Source organism: Diabrotica virgifera, chromosome 2 (assembly GCF_917563875.1).
Source record: "Diabrotica virgifera virgifera chromosome 2, PGI_DIABVI_V3a".
In the NCBI taxonomy this organism is placed as follows: Eukaryota; Metazoa; Arthropoda; class Insecta; order Coleoptera; family Chrysomelidae; genus Diabrotica; species Diabrotica virgifera.
In genome coordinates, this window is record NC_065444.1 from 195,018,914 (window position 1) to 195,037,945 (window position 19,032).

General features: G+C 35.5%; 1 protein-coding gene across 5 annotated transcripts in view; it reads right to left on the reverse strand.

Annotated features, from left to right (window-relative positions):
* Positions 1 to 19,032, reverse strand: part of LOC114337110 (proliferation marker protein Ki-67-like) — an 82,463-nt gene that overhangs the window by 33,329 nt on the left and 30,102 nt on the right. For 2 of the 5 annotated variants that reach the window (XM_050642985.1, XM_050642984.1), the window contains exons 3-6: positions 17,405 to 17,548; positions 16,018 to 16,085; positions 15,921 to 15,962; positions 3,664 to 10,005 (exon numbers count right to left, since the gene is read on the reverse strand). In XM_050642985.1, the coding sequence (XP_050498942.1) occupies positions 3,664 to 10,005; positions 15,921 to 15,962; positions 16,018 to 16,085; positions 17,405 to 17,548 (6,596 nt within the window). The remainder of the gene's footprint in view (positions 1 to 3,663; positions 10,006 to 15,920; positions 15,963 to 16,017; positions 16,086 to 17,404; positions 17,549 to 19,032) is intronic. The other 3 variants (XM_050642987.1, XM_050642988.1, XM_050642986.1) reach the window with 3 other exon arrangements.

The window sequence follows — 19,032 nt, forward strand, 5'->3', positions numbered from 1 at the left end:
GATAGAAAACTTGATTATTCCCGAAGAATATAGAACCTATTCAACAAATGGAGCGGCAGAAAATTTTTTGCTAGCCGATAGCGGTCCAGACGCAGACAGAATTTTAATATTTGGCCGAGCAAAGAATATCGATGAGGTGAGATATTTTGAAAAACTGTTAAGGTTTTGTCTCTTAATGGGACTATCCTTTTGTCTTTTGTCGGGAGGTAAATTAAAAATTAAAAAATTACCTTTATATTTAAAAAAAAATGAAAAAATGACAGGAGTAAAGTGTGCTTTGGAATGGTCAAATTTCTACCGTTTTTTTGAAATATCTTGGTAATTATTAAATATTTTTAAAAAACTTTAGTATAAAAAATGTAGGTTATAAAGAGAAGTAACTTTTGTTTGTTTAACATTTTTTACGAGATAGGTACACTTTTGTCCTTTTTTTTCAATATGCGTGAGCTCATGTGTTGGACCACATCAGATTTTTTCTACTTAAGTTATTTTAAAATATTTAATAATTAAGAGGATATTTCAAAAAAACTTAAAAATTACACGAGTAAGTGCGCTAAAAATGATAAAAGTGGACTTATCTCGTAAACCTCACTATATATACTTCGTATATGCGTGAGCTAATTATATGGCACGAGTTTGTCAAGTACCACACCAATTAGTGTTTATTTTGTTACAGATATTGGTACCATCGCAGCATTGGTTTGTGGATGGCACATTTTCAACGGCACCGCCTTTTTTTTCACAAATATATGTAATAATGGCCAAAAGATTTGGTGGAGTTCATCCTGTAGCATATGCATTATTGCCAAACAAACAAGGTGTCACTTATAGAAGAATGATAGAGTTGCTCAAAAACATAGGGCCAAATTTAAATCCAAATAAAATTTCTTGCGATTTTGAATTGGCAGCCATAAATGCCTTTCGAGATGCATTTCCAAATGCTCAGATGCTGGGTTGTTTGTTCCACCTTACGAAAAACTTAAGAAAACATTTGGGCGAATGTGGTTTGATGGGTCGTTATAATAATGATGCTGATTTTGCTCTGCACGCGCGTATGATAACGTCGTTAGCGTTTATTCCAGTACATGATTTGGATAACGCCATTGAGGAATTATCCCATTCATTGCCTCCAGAATTAGAACCGTTGCTGCAGTGGTTTGAAGATACCTATGTTGGACGTCCAAATCGCCGCGGGAATGGAAGGCGGCCTGCCATTTTTGGCCCAGAATTATGGTCCGTTCACAATCGTGTTTTGTCTGACACAGACAGAACAAATAATCATGCCGAGGCGGCACATAGGCGACTACAAATAGAATTAAGTATGAATCATCCTAGTATTTGGAAATTGATTGATGGCTTAAAAACAGTACAGCGAGGTAGGGACATGTTTTTTGAGCAACTGGTTGCTGGTAATGAACCTCCAACGAAAAGATCCAAATATACTCTTGCCGACGTAAGAATAAAGAATCTTGTACGAGACTACGAAAATAGAAACATTATTGAATTTCTTAGGGGCATCTCTCATAATTACGAGATGAACGCATAATAGTACTGTTATTATCATTATTTTAAATATTATTATTGCTACAATAGATTGTTATTAATTATTAATTAGGTTTTACTAAGTGCGGATTACTCTTGCTATGTACATACCTATACGAATAGTTTGTGTTGAATATGATTGTGACCTTTATTGTATAGAATAATAATAAACTTGTGCTTGAAATGAACTAATTCTACTTTATTATTCAATAATTTTCCTAATGTATCTGCGCCTAAATGTCCTTGCGCCTAAATGTCCTTGCGCCTAAATGTCCCTGCGCCTAAATGTCCCTGCGCCTAAATGTCCCTGCGCCTAAACGGTCGCGCCTATGTGGCCGCGCCCTAATGTCCGGCTCCGTCTTTTTTAATATGGTTCAAAATAGACCTAAAAATGTAACTCATAAATAAATTTTCATATTATTACGAAGTCTCCATAATCGTACTTAGCCATATACAAATATGTGGTGGATTTGACAAATATTCAAAATATCTCGATAAAAACTGACTTTTCGAAAAAGTACTAAGAGGCAAAAAAGTTTTCAAAATATTGTGTTTAACTAATGGTACTACAATAATAGTTAAATTGGAACGTACACAAAAGTTTGGGGGGGTTTAAAGGAACAAAACCCCCATAAAATTTTTATGGGCTGTCCAAATTTCACTATAATTTTTTCTTAAAATACTACTACCATAAGAATGCCACATGTCTATTTTCAATAAAAGATCTCTAATAGTTTTCGATATATTGGAAAAAACCGATTTTCATTTTGTAACTTCAAAGGGCTATAACTTTTTTTATGTGCATATTTGTACTAAGGTAAGTTAGGTTCAATCGAACTATTTTTGGTCCCAGAATATGTGATTAAATTTATGACCTGTATTTTTGTTACACCCTGTATAGTCCGCCCGCTATAACTTTTCCCATGCGGTACGATTCATTTTCAATCAAATTTAGTCAAAACAGAAAGTGAAACGTACGCCGATGTGTGTACTGTGTAGTATATAGTATACAGTATACAAAATGTATATACACATCGACGTTCGTTTCAAGTTATGTTTTGACTTAATTTGATTGAAAATGAATCGTACCACATGGGAAAAGTTATAGCGGACGGACTATATCTATCGTGCTATGTATTAAGAGTATAGTCAAAATTGAAAATTTTTCAATACTGCTCTTTTAAGTTTTTATTACCACTGCTGAAATAACTATTACAACTAAATATCAAAATGGTGATGAAATATGATTCATAATTATTGTAGTACTCTTATACTCTTAGTACATAGCACGTTAGATATATGGAATGGTGTAAAAATATAAAGAAATGAGAAAAACAAGTTCAAAGAGAAAAAAATCGATATGATATAGAAAAACTAAGCGCCGGACTCCACTTGCGATTTTCTAGTCGCGCGATTGTTTTGTCGCGAAGATTGAATACATTGTTTCAAATACAAGTCAATCCACGATTATTTAGTCGCAAATGGATTGACTCAATATTTGAAACAATGTGTTCAATCTTCGCGACAAAACAATCGCGCGACTACAAATCGCAAGTGGAGTCCGGCGCTAAGCGAAGCGGAAATAAAAAGAAAGTATATCAATGAAATAAATAAAGGACTATTATCCCAGAAAGATGAAGAAAGACTAGACAGACGGTGGATCTGTCTGTCTCCTGCAGCATTCCCCACATGTATGCATCAGGTGGCGTTAGGTCTGGTGAGTGCGATGCGTATGGAAAATCACTGACAATTCAGTCCCCAAAATGATCGCTCAGTATTCGAATAAACTCCCTGGCTGTGTGACAGGTTGCCCCGTCCTGCTGAAACCATTGTTGATTTTAAGCTTGGTCCGTTTTCACCACCTTTTCCGTATGACCGAAAATAACACTCCACGATAAAAAAATTTTCTATAAAACTGAAAACCATCCTGAAGCACTAACATTAACACAAGATGCACATACGTTATAACGACGTTCGGAAACTACTCAGTACGTTTCGGCGCATGACAGACAAATTTGAGGTATACACATTTCAGTATTGTTTATTTTGCCGCATACCGTGTTAGAATAAGTAATGGGAAATTAGAAGAACAGAGAAATAAGAGTAACGAAATAATCTTACCTGCTTCGTTTGGGGCTAGGAGTTGTCAAGTCAACAACGCTAGCCTCAGTTGTCCTGGATCGTCTAGACGATATTATGCTGGTATCTAAAGAGTATGATACATTTTCCAACGTACTTTCGTCTGCAATATTAGAAGACATACGGCTCGTTGTTACTGATACATCCAAAGCTTCCGCAGGAATTGTAGAGCAAAGAGAATATACACCAGAACCTGTTTCGCTATCTCTGCGTTTTCTTGAACTTGAACTGTAGTCAAAATCATTTTCCACGGTTGATTTTCTAGCTCTTGATGACTTTCGAGATTGACTGTTATTAAGTATAGATGATAGTGAACTGATATTTAAATCATTGTCTTCTGTTGAAATACTAATATTGCTTATCGACTTAGTGCGCCTTGAATAAATGTGGTCTAATTTTACTGCTGATCTTGGAGTTATTGGTTTTCGTGTGGATTTTAAAGGAGATACAGAGTATGCTTCAACTGAACTTTGATTATATTCTATATTCGAAATGTCAAGTGAGGTAAAGCTTGTACCAAGATCTGATTCAGGCTGGAAACTCACAGATCTTTGACTTTTAGATGCACTTTTCCGTGTTGAGGAAAATCTTGCATTGTTTAATTCTTCTGATTCTGACATCGTAACAGAACTTATTGAGGAAATCGATGTATCAAGAGAATCCACAGATTGATTCATAGATTTGCTTCTTTTTGCTGACCTTGATAAATTTGCTTCAATATCAGATCTCATACTTTTTATTCCCGATTTATTTTTCACAGAGCTCGGAGTTTTGATACTCTTTCTTGAGGAAGAAACTCTTACAGGAGACACATTGTCATCAACTTCAGAACTACTAAGAGATAAATTTAAAGACTGATTTGTTTTTCTAGATCTCCTAGGAGAAACACTGGTACTTGTTGACTGGTTGACTTTGGTGGAACTAGGAGTTTTGATACTCTTTCGGGAAGTATTTCTTGTGGGAGAATCATATTCCCCGATGTCAGAATTACCGAGAGATTCATCTTGATTTAAAGACCTTGATTTTAAACTCTTTCTCGCGGAAGAAGATTTAAGCGGAGACAAATTATCTTCAACTTCAGAACTACTGAGCGATTCATTTAGAGCATGTCCTGTTTTTCTAGATCTTCGAGACCCAGAAATAGAAAGTTTCTCTGTAAGTGAAGCTCTTGTGGAAGAAATACTGGTATTTACAGAACTGTTCAGAGGCTCCTGTGTTGACTTGTTGGCTTTGGTGGAACTAGGAGTTTTGGTACTCTTTCTGGGAGAGTTTCTTGCGGGAGAAATATATTCCTCGACATCAGAACTACCAACAGATTTATCTCGATTTAAAGACCTCGATGTTGAATTTTTCCTTGTGGAAGAAGGTCTTACAGGAGACACATTATCTTCAACGTCAGAACTAGTAAGGGATACATTTAGAGACTGTCCTGCTTTTTCAGATCTTCGAGACCCAGAAATAGAATGTTTCTCTTTAAGAGAAGTTCTTGTGGAAAAAATACCGGTATTTACAGAACTGTTCAGAGGCTCCTTTGTTGACTGGTTGGCTTTGGTGAAACTAGGAGTTGTGGTACTCTTTCTCAGAGAGTTTCTTGCGGGAGAAATATATTCCTCGACGTCAGAACTACCAAGAGATTTATCTCGATTTAACGACCTTGATGTTGAACTTTTCCTTGTGGAAGAAGGTCTTACAGGAGACAAATTATCTTCAACTTCAGAACTAGTAAGGGATACATTTAGAGACTGTCTTGGTTTTTCAGATCTTCGAGACCCAGAAATAGAATGTTTCTCTTTAAGAGAAGTTCTTGTGGAAGAAATACTGGTATTTACAGAACTGTTCACAGGTTCATGTGTCGACTGGTTGGCTTTGGTGAAACTAGGAGTTTTGGTACTCTTTCTGAGAGAGTTTCTTGCGGGAGAAATATTTTCCTCGACGTCAGAACTACCAAGAGATTTGTCTCGATTTAAAGACCTCGATTTTAAACTTTTTCTCAGGGAAGAAGATTTTACAGGTGACAAATTATCTTCAACTTCAGAATTACTAAGAGATATATTTAGAGACTGTCCTGTTTTTTCAGATCTTCGAGACCCAGAAATAGAATGTTTCTCTTTAAGTGAAGCTCTTGTGGAAGAAATACTGGCATTTACAGAACTGTTAAGAGGTTCCTGTGTTGACTGGTTGGCTTTGATGGAACTAGGAGTTTTGGAACTCTTTCTGAGAGGGTTTCTGGCAGGAGAACTATATTCTTCGACATCAGAACTACCAAGAGATTTATCCCGATTTAGAGACCTTGATTTTAAACTTTTTCTCGCGGAAGAAGGATTTACAGGAGACAAATTATCTTCAACTTCAGAACTACTAAGAGATACATTAAGAGACTGTCCTGCTTTTTCAGATCTTCCAAACCCAGAAATAGAATGTTTCTTTTTAAGTGAAGCTCTTGTGGAAGAAATGCTGGTATTTACAGAACTGTTAAGAGGCTCCTGTAATGACTGGTTGGCTTTGGTGGAACTAGGAGTTTTGGTACTCTTTCTGAGAGAGTTTCTTGAAGGGGATCTATATTCCTCAACATCAGAACTACCAAGAGATTTATCCCGATTTAGAGACCTCGATTTTAAACTTTTCCTCGTGGAAGAAGATTTTACAGGTGACAAATTATCTTCAACTTCAGAATTACTAAGAGATACATTTAGAGACTGTCCTGTTTTTTCAGATCTTCGAGACCTAGAAATAGAATGTTTCTCTTTAAGTGAAGCTCTTGTGGAAGAAATACTGGCATTTACAGAACTGTTAAGAGGTTCCTGTGTTGACTGGTTGGCTTTGATGGAACTAGGAGTTTTGGAACTCTTTCTGAGAGGGTTTCTGGCAGGAGAACTATATTCTTCGACATCAGAACTACCAAGAGATTTATCCCGATTTAGGGACCTTGATTTTAAACTTTTTCTCGCGGAAGGAGGTTTTACAGAAGACAAATTATCTTCAACTTCAGAACTACTAAGAGATACATTAAGAGACTGTCCTGCTTTTTCAGATCTTCGAGATCCAGAAATAGAATGTTTCTCTTTAAGTGAAGCTCTTGTGGAAGAAATACTGGTATTTACAGAACTGTTGAGAGGCTCATGTGTCGACTGGTTAGCTTTGGTGGAACTAGGAGTTTTGGTACTCTTTCTGAGAGAGTTTCTTGAAGGGGATCTATATTCCTCAACATCAGAACTACCAAGAGATTTATCCTGATTTAGAGACCTCGATTTTAAACTTTTCCTCGTGGAAGAAGATTTTACAGGTGACAAATTATCTTCAACTTCAGAATTACTAAGAGATACATTTAGAGACTGTCCTGTTTTTTCAGATCTTCGAGACCCAGAAATAGAATGTTTCTCTTTAAGTGAAGCTCTTGTGGAAGAAATACTGGCATTTACAGAACTGTTAAGAGGTTCCTGTGTTGACTGGTTGGCTTTGATGGAACTAGGAGTTTTGGTACTCTTTCTGAGAGAGTTTCTTGCGGGAGAAATATATTCCTCGACGTCAGAACTACCAAGAGATTTGTCTCGATTTAAAGACCTCGATTTTAAACTTTTTCTCGGGGAAGAAGATTTTACAGGTGACAAATTATCTTCAACTTCAGAACTACTAAGAGATACATTAAGAGACTGTCCTGCTTTTTCCGATCTTCGAGACCCAGAAATAGAATGTTTCTCTTTAAGTGAAGCTCTTGTGGAAGAAATACTGGTATTTACAGAACTGTTAAGAGGCTCATGTGTCGACTGGTTAGCTTTGGTGGAACTAGGAGTTTTGGTACTCTTTCTTCTGAGAGAGTTTCTGACGGGGGAACTATATTCCTCGACGTCAGAACTACTAAGAGATTTATTCCGGTTTAGAGAACTAGATTTTAAACTTTTTCTCGCGGAAGAAGGTCTTACAAGAGATGCATTGTCATCAACTTCAGAACTGCTAACGGACATATTCAAAGATTCTGTTTTTCTAGATCTTCTGGAACTAAGAATAGAATGTTTGTCGGTTAATGAAACTCTTGTAGGAGAAATACTGGTACTTTCAGAACTGTTATGTTTCTTTGTTGATTGGTTGACTTTGGTGGAACTAGGAGTTTTGGTACCCTTTCTAAGAGAGTTCCTTGCGGGAGAACTGTATTCCTCGACGTCAGAACTAACAAGAGTTTGATCCCGATTTAAAGAACTAGACTTTAAACTTTTTCTTGCAGAAGAAGGTCTTACAGGAGATAAATTGTCATCAATTTCAGAACTGCTAAGAGATGCACTTAGAGATGATTCTGTTTTTCTAGATGCTGATGAAACTCTATTATTTGGAGTTTTCAGACTTTTTCTTGAGGGAATAACTCTTGCAGGAGACACACTTTCATCAATGTCTGTACTTGTCATAAATTTATCTACTAAAGAGTGATTAATTTTCGATGAGTTTCGAGCAGCAGGTGTTGCAGTTTTTCGTTGTGAAGACACTCTTGTAGGCGATGCATTTTCAATCTCAGAAATATCAAGATCATCGTCAGTTGATTGGTTGTTTCTCACAACTTTAGGGGATTTAATACTTTTGCGGGGAGAAGAAAGTCTTGTTTTTGTAAAATTTTCTCCAACTTCGGGATTCTCGAGAGGTGTATTTTCTTCCTGGCTGATCTTTGTAGACTGTCTAGAGATATGAGATTTTAAACTTTTCCTTGGTGAAATTCTAGAGAATACATTGTTAATTTCATAAGTATCAAGGTCCATTTTTATTGATTTATTGGTTTGTGCAGAATTAGGTGTTTTAATATCTCTGATTGACTTTCTAGGACTTATTTTGAGGCTCCCTACAGATGAAACTCTAGAAATATTAAGATCCTCTTCTAATGACTGATTGCCGTCTTTTGTAGATTTTGGGGTTTTGATGCTTTTCCTTGTAGGCACTCTTGTTGGAGAAAGCATGTCTACTTGATCTTGTGACACATTCATTTTTGCAGATCTTGAAACATTGCTCTGAAGACTCTTATTCATGGAAGGTTTTGATGGAGATACATCTGCAGTTTTAGAGGGAGTGGAAGATGTGTTCAAAAACTCACTAATATATCCAGATCTTTTGGAGAGCTCTTTCATAGATTTATTACCTTTAGTGGATTTTTTAGAAATTGAAGAAATTTCAAGAGGTACAATTTCTTTAAATTTAGTGGTTTCCAGAGATTCATCCCCTGATTGATTAATTGTGGAAAACTGATCCATTGCAGCAGATTTGCGAACTGTACTCTTCCTTGTAGAAGAAACTCTTGTCGGAGAGAAATTAATTTCAAAATCTGAATTGTTGAAATCGTCAATCTTAGATTGATTTATCCGAGCACTTTTTGTGGGGGAAGATACTCGCAAAGGTGACATACTACAATCTGTAGAGGATTTATTGCTTTTAATTGAATTTCTGCCAACAGGAGTGCGAATACTTTTTACTGGAGAAGAAACTTTTGGAGATGGATATTTTTCCATAGCAGAAGTATTAATCTCACTTTTAGGTTGGCTAATATTCAATGATTTTCTTGAACGATTCTTACTACTTTTTCTTGCTGATACATTTTTTATGTCAGAAATACTATCATCAGTATCTGTTGAGTCTAACTGTAATGATAATTCAGATCTAGCAAATATTTCTTCTTCCAAGCCAGAAAATTCAAATGTAACTTGTTCTGACTTATTAAATTTTAAAGATTTTCTTGCCCTGGGACTTACAACAGTGGTGTTATTCTGTAAACTTTTTCTAGCAGATATTACTTTTATAGGTGAAGCATTTTGTAGGCCCGACAAATCTTTCATTGTTTTAGCAGATGAAGAATATTTTTTCGTCGTGGAGGAATGTTTATTTGTAGAGTAGGTTGAACTTTTTCTTGTGTTTGTCGGTAAAACTTTTGTTTCTGATTTACTCTTAATGCTTCTTCTTTGAATTGGGGTTTTCTCCTTAGGAACACTCACGAAAATATTTTCATCTTCACTACTGATTTCTCTTGAAAGGGATCTATTCAGCGGAGAATAAGAAGAACATGAAGACATTCGTAATTTTTCTGATTCGTCAGAAGCTAATTTATTTCGACTCCTTCGAGTTAGAGATTTCTTTGATAATGACGATGCCCTATTTCCAATGGATTTTTTAGGCTGAATTTCCTTTACACTTGATTTTCTTAAGGTATTTTTCCATGGAGTAATTTTCAGCTGCGGTATTAAAGATTCCATTTTTGAATTAGTAACATGCTTGTTACTTGTATTAGTAGGTGTATGTAATGAAAGACGACTTTTTGCTCTAAAAGGTAAGGCAACTGGAAACAACTTGGAGGAACTGAAAACAAAATTAAAAATACGTGAATTTTGTGTACATCCGCATTAGATAAAAATACAATAGCTCAATAATGGTTTAACCTTTTCACTGCGGGAACCGAACATATACGTAAAATAATTTCGTGCCCGTACAACGGGAACCGGATAAATACGCGTAATCATTTTCGGCATTCGCTGCGGCAACCGTATGAATCAGATATTGCTTTCGTATTGTATGTTGCCTATAGAAGAGAATTAGGCATAATGTCAAAATTTACAATAGTTACATTTAAAAAATTTATACTTCACTGCGGGAGCCGTACAAATCCGCAACTTTTTACACAGGCACATACTATGGAGGATTTACGTGTAAACTATTAGGATTCCCTTTGCCATAGTTATGTAAGATATAGGATAATAGTGTTTATTAGCTTAATTCCTTTTTGGTTTAAGAATTCAATTGCGTGAATTGCAGCTGCTGATAAACTATTATTGACTTACAATTATAAAAAAAGTACAAAAGCGTTACCGGAAATTTGATAAATAATCTAATAAAAATAATGGTAATAATCTGAGATTTTTGGGTTGCATTTTCAAGATTTTGTGTGTGTAGCATTTATCATCAAAATGATTGCAAATGAGGGACGGAAATTGCAGAACATATATCCGGTTTTGCCACTCCTAATAAAAGTCGGAAAAATCTTCAAAAATAAAATAAACAGTTGAACAAAGTTTGTTATGTCGATAAGTTATTAATTTTCAAGAATCAAACAACAACAAATTAATAGTTACTTTTATAAAATTGCAAATACAGTCCTGAATACACTGTGAACCGTATCTATACCCCATAGTACTGCACCGACTGACTGCGGCAACCGCATTGATCAGCACAGGCATGAAACAGCCGTACCAGAAACCATACTACTATTATATAACTAGCCGCAGTGAAAAGGTTAAGGAGAGAGGGGTATGGTTTTAATTTACGATTTTTTTTATTATATACTGTAAATGAAAGTGCATAACTACAAGAATACTCTCTAAAGCTAGAAATTTCAGATTGATCGGAGTAAAATTACGAGAGATACAGCATGTTGAATATCTTTACCTTCGGCTCGCTTTGCCGCGGTTTACGCTTGAGCGCAGTGAGAAATGTTCAACGATTGTTCCCCTTCTCTTTTGTAGATTACTTCGCGATTGAAAAAACATATTCCGGTATGTATCACTTTACGATTTGACAGACAAAAAGAAATTGAAAACAAAAGTTGTCAAAACTTAAACGCATTTTTCTCGAAACTTCTCTTTCAAAGGTGGACATTGTAACTCAAAAACTATTCGGTGGATCCACCTGAAATTTTGCATACATTTTCTTTGGACATTTCGTGAGGTATGTCAAGATATATTTGGTTTTATGCTTATTTTTTGTCTAACAATAATAAATATGTTGATTTTCACCCTTTTACTACAAACAATTTCACTTTTTTGACTTCCCAAGTAATACCAAGAACTCAAAAATCGTTAAAAAACTCGACAGCGTTACCTTGAAAAGCTCATAAGCTATTATAAGCTGATAAAATATTTTTGAATTATTTATTTCACATTATCCAGTGGCGAGCTCTGATGTCCAAGCAAAATCCATTTTTGAGGTGTCCTTAAAAATTGGCCACCTTTGGCTTATTTTTCAATATTTTTCCTTGAATTTTTTTTTATTCTTTGAATTCTACTTAAGAGTATACAGTAGCGCGTCATCAATATTTTTGTTTTTCGAACGTTCTGCGAACTATCAACAGTGAGGCAACAGTGCGTCAGTAATTCGACACTGACATTTATATTATCAAAAACAATAATTTTTATACTCATAGTATTTTTAGTGATCCAAATGACAAAATCTAGGCGTGGGATAAAAAAGTTTATTTGAAGAAAGTGTATTTTTTGTCTTTCTTAATGGCGGTACAGGCCCCTTTTTCCAATATTTTATTTAGTTATAGAGTAATTTCCATATACTAACATATTTCTGAAATTGGGCTCTGTACCGCCATTCTTTATTATATTACGAATATGTGTGCCAAATATCTCAAAAAATATTCAAAATTACAGCCGCAATCTTGGACTGCGTTTTTTGCTACCTGTTGATCGCTACTGTATGCTCTTAATATGCTTATTTAATTTAAAAATAAAATAGTTGTACCAGTTTCAAAAAAAAAATCACAAAAATGAGCTTGAAATGTTGATTACAAACCATACCCTCCACTTAAATGTTGTTAAATCAAAATATAAACAGTATTATTCCTCTTTTCAAGTTTATTGTTAATTTTATAAAAAATGATACTGTACCATTTTTGATAAGTCAGAAATAATGTATTACCTTTAAACTGATCTACAAAATTATCCAGATCCGAAAAATTATGGATAATATTTTGTAATACATTGTTTCCAGGTTTATAGACCGTGGAGTGTGAAACTAGTTATTCCCTACCATCCGCCTACTATTGCGGCAGACGTTATCAAAGGGCTAAAATTATGCTAATGTAGTAATAGTCTCCCGCTGACTAAGTAACTCAGTGGACCAATTGCTGGCAACTGTTAATTGCTGCCACAGTCGCAGCATTAACGAATGTTGGTACGTTATACAAAAGTCTATTTTAGAGGATGTAAGAGTCTTTAAAAACACCTACAATATTGGCAGAAAATGAGTGGACGACACAAGAAATTCTAGACCTAATGGAAGTTCGACGGAAATACAAAAATAGATATTATCAAATACCGTGAAATCAACAAACTCATAAGAAAAAAAAATTAAACAAGCCAAAGAATCCTGTAAAGAAATAGAGGACCTCCAAAAAAACATGAAAATTTCAGTCTCCATAAGAAACTTAATACATCCGGATGTAGAAAACAGAAAAATGCTCAAGTACTCAAAAGCACAGACCGAAAAATTTGTGATCACGACCAACAGTGCAAAGAATGGGAAAGATACTTAACTGACCTTTTTGACGATGGTTCTCGAGAAAATGCTCCACATACTACCAGTGGCAACCAGTTGGACAGAGGTCCCAGTATAATGAAATCGGAAGCGGAAAAGCAATACTTTTAGATGAGAAAAACATTACCTACTTAAACACTTTCTTTGTATTCATTCTGTGTTAACCCCTTCGGTACGGTGATGCACACGGGTGCATCATGAGTTTTCGGTGCCACCATCTGCATCATATTTCAGGTATTTCTGTTCCGTCCGAATTACCTTATTCAATTCTAAAAGTGGGAAAACCACGCCCAAAAGTTAAGTGATTTCCAGAAAGAGATTAGATTTAGTTAATTTGATTGGTGATAAGGTTGTTTGGATGTTTCACTGATGGGCTTGTGTGGGAGGTGAAGTTACTGTGCTGCTGTTTACAACTTACCTTACTATCCCTTGCAAGATAATTCGGATGGAATTTCCCAGATTAGGAGACTGGGGCGATATCAAGCACAAAATAATCTGGGGAATTCCATCCGAATTATCTTGTTTATCTTTTTTAATAATTTTTGTTTAAAATGGTATTTTATGGATAAAATTTAATTTAACTCACATACTATGTAGAATAATAAATTTAATAAACATAGTTTAATTTCTAAGATTAGTGTTATTATTACATTAACTTTAATTAGTTGTAGTGTGATACTGTATTTTAACGGACCGCGCGAAGCCGCTCGAATCCCTATCGTATATAGGAGCCGACTTGCCGAATGACGGTCCGGCACGAAGGGGTTAAAGGAGAATTGGTAATAAGCAATTTGGATTTAGAGATGGTCTAGGAACTAGAGAGACACTATATTGTATGCGCTTTCTCTTACAAAAAAGTTGTGTTCCAAAAGAACGTTTATGTTTCGTTTATCGACTTCGAGAAGGCATTGGACCGAGTCCAATACGATACACTTTTCGGTTGCCTGTAGGCAGCAGGACATGACCACTACGATATAAGACGGTTAAAATACTTATATTACAATCAAGTAGCCTCTACACAAGTTGGAGATAGTCGTACTGAAAAACTAACCATCAAACGTGGAGTACTACAGGAGAGTGTTGTCACCCACTACATATTCATATGTGTTCACAATATTATTGTTATCCAATATAACGAGATCTGCTTATAACGAGGTAATTAGTCTGCCATTTTAATTCTCGTTATAGAGGGAGTCAACTATACTAATTACAGTAGACTCCCTCTATAACGAGAACTGAAATGGCGGACTTATTACATCGTTATATCAGTCAACAATAATATTGTGCATACCACCACCACTTAAATGCTTTGATGCCTGTTATGAAGTTTATTAGGTGTCGATGGTCGACCTCAACAATGAAACTTGGCCATCGTAAAAATATTCAATATCAGTCAATATTGAATTCCGAACAGGAAAGAAGTTTATTACAGGCGGTGGAGTTTATTACAGCACTGTCCTCGATAAGCACACAGATCTTGGGCATTCCTGTATACAGGCAGTTGGGGTATTTATGTATAGCTACTGCTTAAAACAGGTAAAAAACATATTCTTCGATTTCATTTTTCCTCGTTATAACCAAATATGCCTCGTTATAGGTGTTATAGTTCAATAGAAATTTCATGAGACATCTCATGTACCTCGTTATAAGCGAAACCTCGTAATACCCGTGTTCGTTATAGAGAGAGTCTACTGTAGTTTTCTCAGGATTCGAAAAAAATGAATGCATTTAAAACACATTGGCGCGAAATTTTGCGCCTACGCCCTTAATAATAGCATATTGGCATCATAATCTATCAATTAAAACAAGTTTCAGCTTGTGGGTATGAGATCGACCTTTTTCGATAAAAGCCACCCACCTATTATAATTACACTTTTCCTAATCTTAAATTACATAATAGACAAGGCGGAAACGGCGGGTTCGTTGGGAAAAACATTCCCATGAGATATTTTTGCATAATCACATTCGTGAGACATCCCAGAATAAGGTTCAAGAAGTCGCCCACGAGAAAAGTGGGCCAATTTTTTTTTACAATTTTTTTTAATCAAATTGCAAAAATCAATATTTTTGGCCCGGACTAATTTTTATTAGGTTTCTTGGACCATTCTGGACAAAAAAGGTCTCTTATAATTTTTCTCTAAAGTTGATCTTTTTCGAGTTATAAGCAAGTTAAAATTTTAAAAACGCGAAAATGGCCATTTTTAAGACTAATAACTCGGTCAAAAATTATTATTTTGAAAGTCAGAAAGTGACTAAATCAAAGTTTAAAGTAGCCGCTACATGATCCTGAAGAAATCTGTGTCATTAATTTACTACTAAGCTGTTATTTTTAATTAATAACAATGAGTGGTTAGATCGTATTGACGCTGCTGTAAATGTGAGTGCGAGTAAGATGCACAATTGGACTGCTGGAATGGCTTCTCTCTCGCACTCAGCATTTACAGCCCCGCACACGTGCATGGCGCTTATTATTATTACTTAAAAATAACAGCTTAATAATAAAATAATGACAAAAATTTCTTCAGGATCTTGTAGGGGGGCTTTAAACTTTGATTAAGTCATATATTGACTTTCATAATAATAACTTTTAACCGAGTTATTAAGCCTTGAAAATGGCCTTTTTTCGTTTTTTTCAATTTTAAATTGCTTTTAAGTCGAAAACGATCAACTTTAGAGAAAAATTATAACAGACCTTTTTTGTCCAGAATGGCCCAAAAAATTAAAGAAAAAATTGTTCAGGCCAAAAATATTGATTCTTGCAATTTGATTAAAAAAAATTGTTAAAAAAAAATTGGCCCACTTTTCACATGGGCGACTTCTTGAACCTTATTCTGGGATGTCTCACGAATGTGATTATGCAAAAAAATCTCATGGGAATATTTTTCCCTTCGAACCCACCGTTTTCGCCTTGTCTAATAAAGAAAATTACAGACAATATTTGAAATAGTTTAATTTACCTGCTGCTGACTGCTTGAAATCTTGGAGTCACTGCCTTGGTCCTAAAAATATGAGAAAAATTAATAAGGGCAAAATCACAAGCAAAACAGATCTTACTTGAATGTCGGAGATTTCTTTGTACTTTTCTTGAAAGGAGTTAGTGACTTTCTATTTGTTTTAGTATCCTGAAAAAAAAACAAAATAATTACACTCTGCCGTTTTTTTTTTTCGTTGTCACAGAAACGACAATTTTCACTATCTGATTTGCCCATTTTTTGGCCAGTGACCATTTTTATATCTTTTTTACTCATTTCGAGAAGGCGGTTTGTTGCAGTAGGTGACACTTTTATGAGCCTTTTTGCTTGCCTTTGTCCTGGTGTGTTAGACCAGAATAGTTATAGTACGGTTGATTGAGTTCCCAGGTCCGGAGTTCCTCTCTGATGTGGCTTTTTGGTAGTCCACAGAAGGGTTCTGGACCTAGGGGGTATTGGCCCCTTCTTTTGCGAGGCTATCAGCTTCCTCATTTCCTGCAATTCCCTTGTGATCTGGCACCCACATCAGTTACTTTGTTGCGTTCCGCCAGCTTCTTAAAGGATTGTTTACAGTCCCAAACCAACTTTGACTCACAAGTAAATGACTTTAGAGCCTTTAAGGCAGCTTGACTGTCTGATAAAATGAAGACTTTTGCCCTACGAGTGTCTCGGTTGAGACATTCTTAGGCACTAATCTGTATGGCATGTATTTCTGCCTGAAAGATAATTGGGGCGTTTCCAAGAGATTTGGATAGCCTAGCCTGAAATGCGGCCCATTAACTCCCACTCCCGCCCTTTCATCTATCTTAGATCCATCCGTATACCATACGAGTGAATCTTCCTCCAGTTTCGGTTCAACTGCTTCATCCATTTGGTGGTTTTTTATGACCACTTCAAATGGTGTTTCAAAGTCGAGTTTGACTGGCATGGCGTCTGTCAGAATTCAAAGGAATTTATTCCGGGATTTTAAGATGGCCCACTAGATCGCAAGGTTTCATTATTTGTGTCTGTTGCAACTTAAAGGCGGTGGTGTGGTTACTGCCTCCCTCCTTATGCAGAACTGCAGGGGAGGAAGGTTCAGCATCACCTCTAAGGCTGCAGTGGGACATGTTGACATTGCCCCTGTGATTCAGAGATAACAGAGTCTCTAACAAAACATATCTAACAATTACCGGTTGTAGTTAGTATTAAATTTATACGTAAGAGTAAATAATACAATTTAATTCTAATAAAAGTTAAATGTTATAGAAATATAGAAAAGAACGAAAATACAACAAAAAAATAAAAAAATCGGCTGTATAATCTTAAATACAAATGCCCATTTAAGTTTAATTTGAAAAATTTAAGAGTATTTCTGTTATAAAACTGGTTGTATTTAGACCAATCAGACAGGCAAAAATCAAATCTACACTTTGTAGCTTATTAATACATAAACTAGAATCATTGATATATTCAAATATTGGTAAACTTACCTTATTTTCGATAAGGCTCTTTTTGTACTGGAATTTCTTGGTTACAACTTGAATCATATCATTGTGAGATAGTTTTCTGGTGTTTCTTACAAGATTATTATTAACTTTTATGGGATTGGACTCTGAAAGGTTTGTAATTGTAGCCTGAAATAAAATAAGATGTCTTAAATTTTAGAACAAGTTACACAGTTTTCATTACAACAAAGTCAGTATGAAAATGAATATTAGTTAATCCTAAATTGCGGATAAACCTCGGAAAATTGCGGAAAACCCCAAAAAGGTGGTGGAAAGCTCATATGGTGGCCCGATCGGGCTGTTGAGCTCATGTTACAAACTACTTGAAAGTCTACTCATGACTAAGTAATTTTGAAGAGCGTACCAATAGAACAGGCCGATACGATAGGAGGATACGAAGCAATACATGGGGGATTAGGCTAAGATTAATAAATTAGACATGATATATTATAAATAATTAATAAATTACAAATGAAGCTGGAGATGACATGCTTGAATTAGCAACAGCATTGGATATGGCGATTGTTAACACATTCTTTAAAAAGGAAGAAACTCAACTTATTACCTACAAAAGTGGACAACATCAATCCCAAATAGACTACTTCATGATAAGGAAAGAAGACATACGTGAATGCAAGGACTGCAAGGTAATAGTTAATGAGAAAGTAAGCCAACAAAAGCATCGAAGTAAAAAAGCGAAACTAAACAAAAATATCAGAGAGGACCACAAAAAATCAAGTGCTGGCTGCTAAAAGATGAGAAAGAAGGTCTATTCAGAAAAAGAATAGTAGAAAAAATATGTTGGAACATGAAAGGAAGTCCTAATACAATTTGGAGAAAAATGGCCAGTAGTATTAGAGAGACTGCTATTGAAATACTTGGGAAAACGTCAGGAAAAAGTTTGAGGATAAAGAGACTTGGTGGTGGTCAAACGAAGTACAAGGAAAAATAAGAGAGAAGAGAAAATTATATAAAAAGTGGCAAGAAACCAGATCCGACACAGATCTTCAAAACTATATGGTGGCAAAAAAGGAAGCGAAAGTAGCAGTAGCAAAAGCCAAAGCAGAAGCGTATTCAAACCTATACGATCAACTTGATACCAGGGAAGGCGAAATGAAGATATATAAAATAGCCAAACAGAGCAAAGAAAGCAAAAGATTTTGATCAGATTAGATGTATCCGAGATGAAAATAATAAAATACTAGTTCACGAAAGGGATGTCAAAAAGAGATGGAGAAAGTACTTTGACAGCTTATTAAATGAAGAATTTGACAGACAGCCTGTAGAGTCAATGGAGACAGTAGCAGCAATGGTCACCAAAATAACAAACAAGGAAGCGGAAAAGCGGAAAAAATAAAGAAAGGAAAAGCGGTAGGACCAGATGATATTCCTGGGGAAGTATGATGGAGAGTATTGGGAGAGACAGGAACAAGGTGGCTAGCAGGTCTATTTAATAGAATTATGGAAGTTGGACAAATGCCAGACGAATGGAGAAGCAGTATACTGGTACCTGTTTACAAAAACAAGGGAGATATACAACAATGTACAAACTACAGGGCTATAAAACTGCTTAGCCACACCATGAAAATATGGGAAAGAGTAATTGATAGATG